This window comes from Narcine bancroftii, chromosome 1 (genome assembly GCF_036971445.1).
Source record: "Narcine bancroftii isolate sNarBan1 chromosome 1, sNarBan1.hap1, whole genome shotgun sequence".
Lineage (NCBI taxonomy): Eukaryota > Metazoa > Chordata > Chondrichthyes > Torpediniformes > Narcinidae > Narcine > Narcine bancroftii.
This window is the reverse complement of record NC_091469.1, coordinates 443,757,623-443,773,580: the sequence shown is the minus strand read 5'-3', so window position 1 is coordinate 443,773,580 and position 15,958 is coordinate 443,757,623. Positions and strand designations below refer to the sequence as shown.

Below are 15,958 nucleotides of genomic sequence, written 5' to 3'. Positions count from 1 at the left end.
CAGTGTGGCAGATTAAGCTCACTCTCTATTAGGCTGGAAAGATTGCTTTTATACTGTTCAAGTTCCCGCCATTTTTGCTGATTGACTGAGTCATCCATATGAATAACAATAGCGGGTGGGATCATCCATGCATATGAAGGCCCTTCTTCCCCAGCCTGTTTCTGCTGAGTTAGCTGGGCAGCTTGACCAATGCCATTTTTAGGGCTGTTGGTCTGTTGCTGTCCCAGCTTCTACCCCCGCTGGTTTGTTGCCATGGGAGTCGCTTTCGCGATCTCTGTCCGCGTCTGCTGTCGCGCGATGTGCCGGCCCGATCTCTGCAGTTGCGGGCCGCCACACACCTTCATTGTTTTTTTTGTTCAGATTTATGATCCTTCCTTCACGTTAAATCATGTCTCTTTGAACTCAATGTTAAATTCTATCTTATTTTGATAATTTTCCCTTAAAGGGTCCTGGGCAACATAATCATCAATCAGCCCTCTCTCATTGTGAAAAATGGGATTCAAAACAGCCTTTGCTGTGAATTATGTATTATAATGGTCTCACTTTTCCTTTCAAATTACAGATCCCAGTGAATGCTTAAGAGCCAATGCACAATTCTGTGGACAATGTATACAAACCAGAAAGAATTGTGGATGGTGCACAAAAGAAGTAAGTTATTTGACCTCTCCTAGAAAAACTGAAGTTAGTTCCACTAAATGTTCCTGTTTGGGACCTCATTAACACATCCTGTTTAAATAGAGACTTCTTTTGGAATCATGGATATCCCCCTACATCAGACTCCTGAAACAAACCTTCTATTTGAGCTGTCATGGGAAGAAATTTCAGAAAATGTTTCAAGGATGTGTTCAGCTGATCCCTCAAGAAAGGCATCACCCTGCCCCCCACCCCCCAACTTCTTGGGAACACTTGGCCATAAACACACAAAAGTGGAGAAGGAGATTTCATTTGAGAACCTTGGTGAAGCAGACGAAGGAGTGGACAGCCCCATATGTTGACCAGCCTCCCAATTTGGTGCATCTATGGAAATGTCAGCAGATCAGTTCCCACTGAACCAGAGTGGGTGTAAGTCTTCCTCAATTCTTCCCCTCCCTCAAGGAACTGCTTGAAACAAAATGAAAGGAAAGAATAAAGCCTGTAATAAACTACAAACTAACCCACAAGAGGACAAGCCCTTGTGAAGAGAGACATTCAAAGTGATAAAACATTGTGCACTTAATTCTGGGTTTTAGTCGCAGTTCAATACTAACTAGTTACTACAACTATTGTGGAAAAACTGATATTTATAACTGACCTCCTCCCCACCCCCACCCCCAGGTTGTGAGGTTGTGCAAATAATAAAAGTATGAATTCCATATGAACTATGTGCATGGTGAAAATGTTCCAGGTATTTGAATAAGATGCATGGATATTTATTAGCCGGCTATATTCAAAAATATCTAGTGTTGTTACAAGATATTCCCTCAAGTGTAGAATTGTTTCTCATTTCAACATCTTTCAGTCAGGATGCAATACTCAATATCTAATGTTATAACCCAGTCTGTAACAATAGTACCCCCATGTGATCTGAATCGGATATGGTGTCTTTTGCTTGTGTCCTTGTGGAGGTTTCTACATTCTTTACAATTCAAATTAAAACATGCTAGGGAAACAAAGGCCACGATCGAGTTATTAAACTGCTCTGGTTACAGACAAGTGGACATGCAGACTAATGGATGTAATGCAATCTCTGCTCACATCAACTAAATGCAGAAACTCCAACAAAAACAAAAAGTCTAGTTTTGTAAAAGTCACACTGTACCAATTAAATTGACCCATTCATCATTTTTGATTTTGAAACAAGTTTCCCCTGCTTAGGTCTGGATGCTTACCCAGTGTGGTAAACCACTGTATGTATGTTTGGATGTGTTAGGACATGCCTCTTTCTGACTGTGCATGAGGCTCCTCCCATTGTCCTCTAAATAAAAGGTGACTGTGCCACAGCCCTCTCCTTAGTCCAGAACAGTCAACCAGCATGGACATGCCTCCATTCTGTTGTGAATAAAAGCCTTTCAGTTTCTCTACAACTTCTAGTCTTTGAAGTTATTGATAGTACATCAATTTATTCATAACAGGTTTTTTGATAATGGAGCAGATTCTGAAGCCAGAAAAGCTGGATGTTGTCCCACAATCATGTGACGCATCCAACAGCTTCGAACTCTGGCTCCTCTACTATTATTCGATCAGAGGATGTCAAGCTACAAGTACTGTATTGCTGGATCAGGCCCCTGGTATACTCAATGATCAGGGACACCATGTTGTACCCAGAGACAATGGACATACCGAAAAGCCAGTACCGGAGGAAGGTCAGGAGGAAGGTAACCAACCTCCTGGCTACCTAAAATCGAGCGCCACGTACCTTCGGGCCCTGTGAGCTCTCAGACGGGCCTGTGACTGCAAGGCTGTGATGGTCGCGGTGAATATGGGGACCTGATCAGAGACACCTATGTCATGGGCATAAGATCCAGCTACATCCGGCAGACTCTGTTGGAGCAGGATGAGCAGGATGAGTTGTTGGAGCAGGCTGAGCTGCAAGCCTGTGAAACACTGCCACATCCCACCAGTGACTCAATCATGGTCGCTGTACTCTGTGAGCACCTGAAGTGCTACTTCTGTTGCTTGCATAAACACCTAAGAAAATACTGCCAGGCAAAAGACGCAGTTTGTGCTAACTGTAGGAAGAAAGGACATTACGCTAAAGTGTGAATATCTGAGTCGCCCTCTAAACCCAGCAGTGCCGCTTATGGGCTGTGGGGGCTTGGAAGCCTCCATCTTCCCAACCCAGCAGCGCTGCTTGTGGGCCATGAAGGCCGCCATTTTGGAACCGAACGGCCGATCACTCCACTGTATCGACACAGCCCAACAGGAACTCAACACTGGCCTCCATCACACTAGATCAAGGGAGCCTTCATCATCTCGCCAGATCGATGATGTACATCGGGTTAAACAGTCACTTGATGAACTGTCTGTTCAATAGTGGGTGCATGGAAAGCTTCATCCACCCTGACATGGTGCAGTCCTCCACCCTCACGGTAAGGCCAGTAAACCACAGAGTCTCTTTGGCCTCGAGGTCCCAAAGTCACTGCATAGTGACTCTTTCTGTATGGGGGACAGACTACAAAGACTTTAAGCTCCTCGTGATCCTGCAGCTTTGTGCTGCCATGCTTCTGGGGCTGGACTTTCAATGCCATCTTAAGAGTGTCATGATGGAATACTGACTACAGACAGACCACACAGCTGGACACATACCCTCTTTCCCGCATATCCAACATGGTCACTCAAATTGCTCAATATTGAGTATTCTCCACTATTGATTTAAAGTCGGCATACCACCAGCTCCCTATCCGCCCAGAGGACAGCCAATATACTGCCTTTGAGGCAGTTGGCCATCTCTTCCATTTCCTGAAGGTCCCCTTCAGAGTCACCAATGGAATCTTGGCCGTCTAGCAGGAGATGGACTGCATGGTAGACCAGTACAAGCTGCAAGCCACATTACCATATCTGGACAATGTCACTATTTGTGGCCACGACATACAGGATCATGACACCAATTTCCAAATATTTCTCCAGACCACCAAACTCTTTAACCTTACATACAATAAGGATAAGTATGTGTTTTACAGAACTTACCTCTCTATCCTTTGCTGTGTCATAGAGAATGGAGTCATTGGCCTTGACCCTGATCACACGTGCCCTTTTTTTGGAACTCCCCCTTCCCCACAGCCTCAAGACTTTGAAAAGGTGCCTGGACTTTTTCTCCTACTATGCTCAGTGAGTCTCCAATTACGTGGACAAGGTCCGCCCCCTTGACAAATCCACTTCTTTTCCCGTGATGTCAGAAGCCCGCGCACCTTCAGCCACATCAAGGTGGACATTACCAAAGTCGCAAAGCATGCAGTGGACAAATCAACCCCATTCCAGAAGGAGAGCGATGCATCCATCTTCACCCTGGCCTCCACCCTTAACCAGGCAGGAAAACCAGTAGCTATTTTTACCACACCCTCCAGGGCCCCGAAATCTGACACTGCTCTGTTGAGAAGGAGGCCGAGGCCATTGTCGAGGGGAGATGGCACTGGAGACGCTACCTCGCCGGCAAACAACTTACCTTGCTGACTGACCAAAGTGCAGTCATTTTCATGTTCAATAATCAGCAGTGAGGTAAAATCAAAAATAGCAAGACATTGCTATTATGATAACTTGTACTGGCCCAGGAAACTAAATGAATCTCCAGATTCCCTATCCTGCAGAACATGTGCCAGCACACAAATAGACCAGTTTACAGGGCCTCCACAATGACCTCTGCCATCCCAGGATCACCAGGTTCTTTTTACACTTTATCAAAGCCCGCAATCTGCTTTACCCATTGAGGAAATCAGGACTATGACAAAAAATTGCCAGGCCTGTGTGGGATGACTTCTATCGGACAGAGTACATCTGATAAAGGCCACCCGCCCCTTTGAACGCCTGAGCATTGATTTAAAACGGCTCCTCCCCTCCTCTGACCGCAACGTGTACTTCCTTTTTTTTTCAATTTTTTATTTTTCACACCATAAATCACATTAACCATGATACACACTTTTTCCTTTTCACACATATACAGTGCCATTTTCTCCCCCCCCCTCCCTCCTCCCATCCCACCCTCCCTACCTCCCCCCTCCCGTCCATTTAAAGTACAAAATCTAGGATACATTAAACCAGTCAAACAATGTTGTCATTCAATAAAAATACACAAAAAATTCCACTGAGTCCATTCTTTTCATTTCCTTTTCCTTCCGTTAACTTAGGTAGTGATTGTCCCCGGTAGGTTTTCGCTATTGTGTTTCATGTAAGGCTCCCATATTTGTTCGAATATTTCAATATTATTTCTTAAACTATATGTTATTTTTTCTAATGGAATACATTTATTCATTTCTATATACCATTGTTGTATTTTCAAATTATCTTCCAATTTCCAGGTTGACATAATACATTTTTTTGCTATGGCTAGAGCTATCTTAACAAATCTTTTTTGAGCATCCTCCAAATCAATTCCAAATTCTTTGTTTTTTATGTTACTTAGGAGGAAGATCTCTGGATTCTTTGGTATATTGTTTTCTGTTATTTTATTTAATATCTGATTTAGATCTTCCCAAAATTTTTCTACTTTCTCACATGTCCAGATTGCATGAATTGTTGTTCCCATTTCTTTTTTACATCGAAAACATCTATCAGATACTGTTGGGTCCTATTTATTTAACTTTTGAGGTGTAATGTATAGCCTGTGTATCCAGTTATATTGTATCATACGTAACCTCGTATTTATTGTATTTCTCATCGTTCCAGAGCATAACTTCTCCCATGTTTCCTTTTTTATCTTTATATTTAAATCTTGTTCCCATTTTTGTTTAGTTTTACCATTTGTTTCCTCATTCTCCTTTTCCTGCAGTTTAATATACATATTTGTTATAAATCTTTTGATTATCATTGTATCTGTAATCACATATTCAAAGTTACTTCCCTCTGGCAAACTCAAACTGCTTCTTAATTTATCCTTCAAGTAGGATCTCAATTGGTAATATGCCAGCGCTGTATCTTGAGTTATATTGTATTTATCTTTCATTTGTTCAAAGGATAATAATCTATTTCCTGAAAAACAATTTTCTATTCTTTTAATCCCTTTTTTCTCCCATTCTCTAAAGGAAAGGTTATCTATTGTAAAAGGGAGTAACTTGTTTTGCGTCAATATTAGTTTTGGTAATTGATAATTTGTTTTATTTCTTTCTACATGAATCTTCTTCCAAATATTGAGTAGATGATGTAATACTGGAGAACTTCTATGTTGTACCAATTTTTCATCCCATTTATATAATATGTGTTCAGGTATCTTTTCCCCTATTTTATCTAATTCTAATCTGGTCCAATCTGGCTTTTCCCTTGTTTGATAAAAATCTGATAGGTATCTTAATTGTGCGGCTCTATAATAATTTTTAAAGTTTGGCAATTGTAAGCCTCCTTGTTTATACCATTCTGTTAATTTATCTAGTGCTATCCTCGGTTTCCCCCCTTTCCATAAAAATTTCCTTATTATTTTCTTTAACTCCTTGAAGAATTTCTCTGTCAGTTGTATTGGCAATGCCTGAAATAGGTATAATATCCTTGGAATAATGTTCATTTTAATACAGTTTATCCTTCCTATTAGTGTTAGTGGTAAATCTTTCCAATGCTCTAAATCGTCCTGTAATTTTTTCATTAGTGGATAATAATTGAGTTTATATAGTTGGCCGAGATTTTTATTTATTTGTACACCTAGGTATCTTATTGCTTGCATTTGCCATCTAAATGGTGATTCCTTCTTAAATTTTGAGAAATCCGCATTATTCATAGGCATTGCTTCACTTTTATTTATGTTGATCTTGTAACCCGACACTTCTCCATATTCCTTCAATTTCTTATATAATTCTTTTATTGATAGTTCTGGTTCTGTTAAGTATACTATAACATCATCCGCAAATAAACTGATTTTATATTCCTTGTCTTTTATTTTTATCCCTTTTATAATATTTTCTGTTCTTATCAATTCTGCTAGTGGTTCTATAGCTAACGCGAACAATAAAGGTGATAGTGGGCATCCCTGCCGTGTTGACCTGCTTAAGTTAAATTGCTTTGATACATGTCCATTTACTGTCACTTTCGCTAATGGTCCCTTATATAATGCTTTAATCCAATTAATATACTTCTCCGGTAAACTGAATTTTTGCAATACTTTGAAGAAATAATTCCATTCTACTCTGTCAAAGGCCTTCTCTGCGTCTAAAGCAACTGCTACTGTTGGCGCTTTATTCCCTTCTACTGCATGAATTAAGTTAATAAATTTACAAATATTGTCTGTTGTGCGTCTTTTTTTAATAAATCCAGTTTGGTCTAGATTTACCATTTTCGGTACATACTCTGCTAATCTGTTTGCTAATAGTTTAGCTATTATCTTATAATCTGTGTTAAGTAAAGATATTGGTCTATATGACGCTGGTGTGAGTGGATCTTTCCCTTGCTTTAGTATTACTGTAATTATTGCTGTTTTACATGAATCTGGTAAGCTTTGTGTTTTATCAGTCTGGTTGATTACTTCCAGGAGCGGCGGAATTAATAAGTCTTTAAATGTTTTATAGAATTCTATTGGGAATCCATCCTCTCCTGGTGTCTTATTATTTGGTAATTTTTTTATTATCTCTTGTATTTCTACTATTCCAAATGGCTTTGTTAATTTATTTTGTTCCTCTATTTGTAGTTTTGGTAGTTCAATTTTAGTTAGAAATTCATCTATTTTCCCTTCTTTCCCTTCGTTTTCAGTTCGGTATAATTGTTCATAGAATTCTCTAAAGTTTTCCTTAATTTCTTTTGGATTATATGTAATTTGTTTGTCCTTTTTCCTTGATGCCAATACCATTTTCTTAGCTTGTTCTGTCTTAAGCTGCCATGCTAGGATTTTGTGCATTTTTTCACCCAGTTCATAATATTTCTGTTTTGTCTTCATTATATTCTTCTCTACCTTATATGTTTGTAATATTTCATATTTTATTTTTTTATCCGCCAATTCTCTTCTTTTAGTTGTATCTATTATTTCCTCTTCTATTTTAAATGGCACATTTTTACTAATTAATATAGCCACTCCTCTTCCTTTTGAATTATACGATGCTGCTGTTACATGTCCTACCCAATCTCTCTTTAATTTCTTGTGCTCCAATTCAGTTAAATGTGTTTCTTGCACAAATGCTATATCAATTTTTTCTTTTTTCAGTAAATTTAGCAGTTTCTCCCTTTTAATTTGGTTATGTATTCCATTAATATTTAAAGTCATATAGTTCAACGTAGCCTTTTTATACTTTGTTTATCTTCCCTTTCCGTTTCTCCATCATTACCTTTCCTTCTTATCAATTTCTGTTTTCTTGTTTTGAACCCTTTATAAGACAACATTCCTAAAACATCAAACATTTTCCTTATTCTCCTATTTAAAACTTCTTTAGCCCCAATCTCCCCTTCCCTTCCTGAGTTGTCCTTTATCCCTTGTCGGACAACCACATCTCTCCTCTCCATTTGGATTTGCGAATTCACTCGCAAGCGTCAGCTGATTTTGCAGTGACCGTAACTCCTCCCCACCCAGCCCCCCCAGAAAAGATTTCACTTTTCATATGTAACAAAGGTCACTCTTTGAATTCCCTCCTTATTCCCTCTATTCCATTTCCTTCCCTTATTAATTCTTGTCTATACTCTATATTTTCCTCTAAATACAGATACATTCATGTATGCACACTATATATATACACACATATACCTCTTTACCCACATACATATAAATCGTGGTCATATTTACTCTTATTACATGTCTTCATCTCTCTGCTTGTTTTGTAGTTGTTTGCAAATTTCCTTGCTTCCTCTGGATCCGAGAATAGTTTTTTTCCATAAGATCGTTTTCGCTGTATTGAACTCCTTCCTCTTCTTCAGGAGTTCAAAACTTATGTGTCTTTCTAGTTCGCAGTCTTTTGTACTCTCGTTACACGTCTTCATCTCTCAGTCTATTTTGTAATTGTTCTGCAAATTTTCGTGCTTCCTCTGGATCCGAGAACAGTCTGTTTTGTTGTCCTGGAATAAATATTTTCAATACCGCTGGATGCTTTAGTATAAATTTATACCCTTTCTTCCATAAAATCGCCTTTGCTGTATTGAACTCCTTTCTCTTCTTCAGGAGTTCAAAACTTATATCTGGATAAATGAAGATTTTTCGCCCTTTGTACTCCAGTGGCTTGTTGTCCTCTCTTACTTTCTCCATTGTTTTCTCCAGTACCTTTTCTCTTGTAGTATATCTTAGGAATTTTACTAAAATAGATCTTGGCTTTTGTTGTGGTTGTGGTTTAAAGGCCAATGCTCTATGTGCCCTTTCTATTTCCATTTCTTGCTGTAGTTATGGACATCCTAGGATCCTAGGGATCCAATCTTTTATAAACTCTCTCATATTCTTGCCTTCTTCATCTTCCTTAAGGCCCACTATGTTTATGTTATTTCTTCTGTTATAATTTTCCATTATATCTATTTTCTGAGCTAACAGCTCTTGTGTCTCTTTAACTTTTTTATTAGATTCCTCTAATTTCTTTTTTAAGTCCTCCACCTCCATTTCTACTGCTGCTTCTCGTTCTTCCACCTTGTCCATTCTTTTTCCCATTTCTGATAAGGTCATATCTATTTTATTCACTTTCTCTTCTGTATTGTTTATTCTTCTTCTTAAATCACTAAATTCTTGTGCTTGCCATTCTTTAAATGATTCCATGTATTCTTTAATAAGAGAAAGTATATCCTTTGACTTGCCTTTCCCTTCTTCTTCTATTTCACTGTACTCTTCTTCTTCCTCTGGGTTGGCCATCTGTTGTTTCTTTGTTGTCCTTCTCTTCTTTCTTGTTTTCGTTGCCTTCTATGTTCTCCTCTTGCTGCAGGTGTTCTGCAGCTGTCATTGCCGGCTGTGGAGATCGACTCCCCAGCTGGTCGCCCCTCCCGTCGGTGTGTTTTTTTGCATGCGCATCGTGCATGCGCGACTCCTCGCGCATGCGCGGTTGTGCACTTTTACTCGGCTCAGCGAGCCATTTTTGTAGTCCACTTTCTACCGACCTGAGGGAGCGGGTTTCTCTCTCCACCGTGGGCCTCTTCGAACAGGTAAGGCCTTCTCCTTCTTCTTCCGTTGTCTTTTCTTCCTCTCTTCTTACCGTTGGTTTCGATTTTTCTTTTTTCGTCGCCATCTTCTTTCCACCTTTATACTCACTTTACTTTAATTTTTATTTTTGTGCCTTTGTGTTTTCCTTTATTTTTTCCGACTTTTCTGGAGAGGGCTGGAGTTCACCGTCCGGCCACTACTCCATCACGTGACTCCTCCCCAACGTATACTTCCTCATGTCATTGACGAGTACTCATGTTTCCTGTTCGCCATCCACTGCTCAGACTTGATTGCCGCACCCTGTTTGGGTGCCTTCTGCTATATTCATAGCGATTGGCAGGTCCTCTTTTATGAGTGTTGAGCTGCATCAGTACTTGCTGGCCAGAGGTATTGCCACAACCAGGACCACCAGCTACAACCCCCAAGGTAACGGGCAGGTGGAAAGGGAGAATGCTACCATCTAGAAGACCATCCTCCTAGCCTTAATGTCTAGAAGCCTTCCAGCCTCCTGCTGACAAAATGTACTCCCCAATGCACTCCACTCAATCAGATCACTCCTGTGCACTGCCTCCAATGCCACTCTGCATGAAAGAATGTTTTCCTTCCTCAGGAAGTCCCTTTCAGGGACCACGCTGCCATCCTGGCCGACTTCCCCAGGGCTCGTCCTACTCCTGAAGCACATGAGAAGCCATAAGCCGAAAGGGTCCATCTCTTCCATACCAATCCCCAATATACCTACGTGGCGTACCCCAATGGGTGCGAGGACATGGTCCCCGTTCGGGACCTGGTGCCCTCAGCAGTCCCCGCAACCATTACCGCCAACCCTGCAACCCCTTTATCTACCACTATCCACGATGTACCTGTGACATGGCATGTTACCCCTGCACCAGTGGAGGTCATTGTCAGATCGGTGCCACGCATACATCAAGCCAACGCCGATGGCAACATACAGGTGTCTCAGACCAATCACGATTCAACACCTGGACTGCAGCTGGTACCACGACAGTCGCAGCGGCAGACCAGACCACCCGAAAGACTCAATTTGTAAGAACATTTAATTCACTTTACCCCGCCGACTCTTTCTGAAACAAGGGGTGTATATATGTTTGGATGTGTTAGGACACACCCTTGCTGACTGAGCCTGAGGCTCCTCCCACTAACCCCTGAATGAAAGCGACTGTGCTACAGACCCCTCCTCAGTCCAGGACAGTCGATCAGCATGGATAGACTTCCATTCTGTTGTGAATAAAAGCCTATTAGTTTCTATTCATCGCCCAAATGGCACAAAATGGTGCAGCTCGCAGAGCTGTGCCCTCCCCCCACCACCCCACCTCCCATCTTGGGTGCCCTGGGTTTAAACCTGACCTCTGTGCTGTATGTTGTAGCACTTGCACATCTTCCTTTGACTGTAAAAGTTTCCTCTGAATGTTCTATTTTCCTCACACACTCCAGTGATGTGTGGGTCAGTAGGTTAAATGGCCACTGGAAATTGTCAAGAGCACAGCAGAGAGGTAAATGGCAGAATCTGGAGGGGAGTTGAAGGGAATGTAGGTAGAGTCAAATAGAACTAGTGTAAATGAGCACCATGTCAATTTGTGGGCCGAGGGATGTTTCTGTCTTGTATAATTCTGTGAATATAGACATGTTGAATGAATACAAATACGATGGAGGAAAAGTGAGCTTAACCACTTTGATGGGATAATTAGAAAAGCAGAGACGCAAAGGAGACTGTAAATGCTGGAATTGGAAACAAAACACAAACTGTTGGAGGAGTTTAGGAGATCAAACATGAGAGAAAAAGAATGGTTGATGTTTTGAGGTGAAGCCCTTTCAAGTCAAAGTATTACTTAAACAGTGTGATAGGGGATTGGAGTAGAAGAGCAAGGTGCTGGGCAGTGTTGGTACAGCAGTGCAGTGCTTTAGAGAGACCTGACAGGGTAAATAGTGTTCAGTTTTAGTTTTTTTATTCAAGAACAAATACACAATAAAATTAGTAATTTGGCATTGGCAGGACTATTGGATATTCCAGACTATTGGATGTTATTTCCTATTGATAATCCAAAATTGATTCACCATTTTTCATGATAACACAGTATTATAATAGATTTTCCAATGAACTCGGGATAGAAGCATGGGAAATGGAGAGTGTTGCAGGTAAGTAAGGGAAACAGAGCTCTGTGTAGTTCAAAGTAAAACTGGGAAATTAATGTGCAGTGATCTTAAAGAGAACACAGGAACTGGGGTTTGGTGAGTTGAAAAGGAGTGCAGTGGCTAGGACCCCAACGGGTTTAAGAGGAACACAGGATCCAGGACCTGGTGAAGCAAAATGAAATGAAACAAAAATCACCTGGTCAACCAGTCACTGAATAGTCGAAAAGTGGATTATTGAAGTATTACTTTTCTTGGAAGTGATGCAGTGGAGGTTCACTAGATTGATGTGAGGATGGTGGGGGTTTCCAGAACCAGTCTAGCTGAAGGGATCGACAACTTAATTTCAGATAAGGGAAGAAACTTCTCTTATTTGGAATTCCCGACACTGATTCATTAAACTTATTCAGGGGTGTGATAAAATTCTTGGACTATAAGATTATTAGGATCAGTGGAATTGACACTAAAGATTAGATGAGCAATCATTTTATTGAATGGTGGAACAAGCTCAATGGGCTGCAGTTCTTATTTCTTATGTCAACATGCATTGGCCTAGCTGACTGTCATTGCTCTGTTGTCTTTTTCTCTCTATGTTTCAAATTAATAGAGGGTGGATTGATGGTGAATCTTGCAAGTTATTCCTATTATGTGATTCTCCAGTAGTCCTGCCAATGAAACAGACAATCTTTCCAACTGCTTGTAGAATGAATTTGAAGAAAGAAGGCATTAGTGCTCCACTCGATAACAAGATGTTCTGCTTGTCCACCAGATCCTCTACTGAATAAAATCTAACCTGTTTGATTTTTCCTGTAACTCAGTTCCTGAAGCCTGGGCAACATCCTAGTAAGTCTTCACTGCACTCTTTCTATCTTATTGATATCTTTCCTGTACAATTCCATCAACTACTACTCCCTGCTTTCTGCAGGAAAGCCAATTCCAAATCACCTTGCCTAAACTCTTCTCCTCTTCATGCTCCACTTAGGATTTACCTTCACAGGTCTACCCACTCCCCTTAACAAAATCCTGACTAATGCTTCACATGTTGATTGAATTGACATGGACTAAGTACTGAGACTTGCTTCACTTCATCTCTCTGGGAAGGCATTAGGCTCTGATCAGCCTCTGTGATCGGCAAAGGTTTTGGATGAGTCTTTTCAAAAATACCTCCAGCACCCCACAGGGCAATGACTCCACCTACACAGTAGAGATCTTCAGCAGATTCTCAATCAGCACTCTGTAATCCTCCAAGAGGAAACTCCACCTTCTTGTTCTCAGATTATAGTTCTTCTTCCAACCCAGTATTGACAAGCTCAAGCACCCAACAAAAGGAAAATCTATTGCAGTTGATTGCGACTCAACCACACAAGCTTATTCAATTGGTCCATTTTTTTATTTATAGGATTTCTTGCAGCCAGGAGAATTGACAACAGCACGTTGTGACGATGTAGAAGCACTAATAAGGAGAGGATGTGCAATGGAAAATATTGAAAATCCCAGTGGTGCCTTGAGAATTATTGCTAATAATAATCTGACTGGTCATGTAAATGGTGTGAAAGGAAACCTGGAAGACATTACGCAGATTCGACCGCAGAAGCTAATCCTAAAAATACGATCAGGTAATTGATGATAATGATAATAATGAGTTTCATGTCATATTCATTGAACAATTTACACCAGGATTCTAACTTGCTACAGCTAACCAGGTATTTTGTAAATAATACTACATAGATACACTAAATTAAATTAAAAAGAGATAATAAACACATGATCATAAATATTACCATGCTGCAAGTTAAAAAAAGATCAACCACAATATTAAATGTGTATCTAATTAGTATCTGTTGTGAATGAGTCATTATTATCTCTTCATTGAGATCTTCACCTTAACATATATATGTGAAATTTGTAGATGTTTCTTTCAAAGAACTGACAACTACAGTTCTAATGAGTTAAAGTAAAGGTTTTAAAATAGTATTTTCATTTTGGAAGTTGATATCTCACATTTAATGCTGCCATTTCAAATAGTCAACCTTCACTAGATTTCCTTATATTTTGATTTCTATGAAATTCTTCTGATTTTCTTCCAGCCGTCTGTTTTAACTCTGAACCGGGGGTTTGCCTTACTGCTCTATGCAAGTAATGTAGCCTCATATAGATCCTACAAAATCACGTAGGGTCATCACTAAAGGGCATCATGTTGATTCAGTGGAATTATACCTCATGGAATTTCAGAGTAGGGAACCTGACCACTGACTGCTGTGGTTTGATAATAGTGTGACATTAATTCCTCTACAATTCCAGTTCATGGCCTCATTATTGCAGCTCAATAACTATTGTACATAAAGCATTGTCAAACTGCCTGTGTGAACTTTGATGACTTCTATGGTTTAAGATATATTTTCAGCTGCTCCTGTCTTTCCATGATGTCCTTTATTGCCCAAAGAAGCAAAAGTCACAATTCCAGTTGGGATTTATCACACAGCTGTATCACAGCTGTGGCAGGAGGTATAAGTTATAATCTGTAAGGTGATTCTCTTATCTCTCACCTTCTATCTTCTTTCTCATTCTTTGCCATATCAGACTCTACCTAATTTAGTTTGCTCTTAATCCTTCAAATATTTCTGTTTACTTTGATTCATTGTTTACTGATATCGTTCACTTTATCCTGCATTCTTTTCTACCTCAGCTAACATTATTATAACTGTGGTGACCTTCCAGTATCATTCAAAATTCTGGTGTAATGACAGTCCAAGGACTTTAGTGCCTATCCCAGGCTGCAAGTAAAACTGTCCGTTTGGGGGCTGGTGATGTTGGAAAATAATTCAAATGTAAGTTTTAAAATTAGCAAATTATTCCAAATTCAGGCATGGTTGGATTAGCAGTTAGTGCAATACCTTTACAGCACCAGCAATCTTGACTGGACTGGGGTTCGAATCCCAAGCTGTCTGTAAGGAGTTTGCATATTCTCCCTGTGTCTGCATGGGTTTTCTCTGGGGGCTCTGGTTTCCTTCCACCCTTTAAAATATACCAGGGATGTAGGTTAATTGGGTGTAAATTGGGCAGCACAGACTTGTGGGCCGAGATGGCTTGTTACCATGCTGTATGTCTTTCTTTTTAAAATATTTTTGATGTTTATATTATGCAAAATTGAACAGGACAGTTATATATTGTAATGTACAATTCAAAAGAAAAAAACATAATTCAAAACCCCTACATGAAGCAAGATTAAAAGTTAACACTTAGGAATCAAGTGACAACAACCTGGAGATGGACAGCACAGCACCAAAGCTTCAGAACAACCCTAATTCTTTAGGTTATGATAATAGTCCATAAATGACACCCACATCTTTTAGAAGTTGATATTTGACTCTTAAATGGCATATCTAATTTTTTTCTAAATTTAAACAAGACATGATGTCACTTAACCATTGTGTGTTTGTAGGTGGAGTGTTGTCTTTCCATTTAATAAAAATTGCATGTCTGGCTATCAATTAAATAAAAGATAGAATTTGTTTTTTTAAAATAAATTTTATTTATAAATTTAGAACTACACAATAAAGCATATAATGAAAAATCATTGAAATCAATACAAATACACATGGCATATAAAGAGCAAAGATAAGAAAACCTCCCGATATACCACCCCCTCCCACCTGCTTTCCCCTAATAAAGAAAGAAACAAAAGAGAAAAGAGAGTAAGAAAGTGACAAGAGAACTTCAACAGGGGGACCTATTACTTAAAAGTTTCTTATAGTTTATTGAGATCTTGAGGAGAAAGGGAATGTTGGATCCTCATTTAAATATTAACACCCATATTTTGTAAATAAGGGCTCCATATCATCCAAAATATATTACATTTGTCTCTAAAATTATAAATAATTTTCTTAAGTAGTATACAACTCCGAACTTCAGGATGCCATCTTTCTATAACCAGATCCACGTCAGACGTCCAAGTTATGGCAATACACGTTCATGTTATTGCTAAAGCAATTTGAACAAACTTCATTTGATACATATTTAGGTTCAACACTTGCAATATTACTCAATAAAAATAACATTGGATCCTGTGGGAATTTAATCCTCAATATTTGTTCCAAT

At 39.5% G+C, this 15,958-nt stretch overlaps 1 protein-coding gene across 4 annotated transcripts in view; it reads left to right on the top strand.

The window, feature by feature from the left end:
- Positions 1-15,958, top strand: part of LOC138751743 (integrin beta-1-like) — a 178,361-nt gene that overhangs the window by 34,477 nt on the left and 127,926 nt on the right. For all 4 annotated transcript variants that reach the window (XM_069914445.1, XM_069914444.1, XM_069914446.1 and 1 more), the window contains 2 exons: positions 563-648; positions 13,260-13,476. In XM_069914445.1, the coding sequence (XP_069770546.1) occupies positions 563-648; positions 13,260-13,476 (303 nt within the window). The remainder of the gene's footprint in view (positions 1-562; positions 649-13,259; positions 13,477-15,958) is intronic.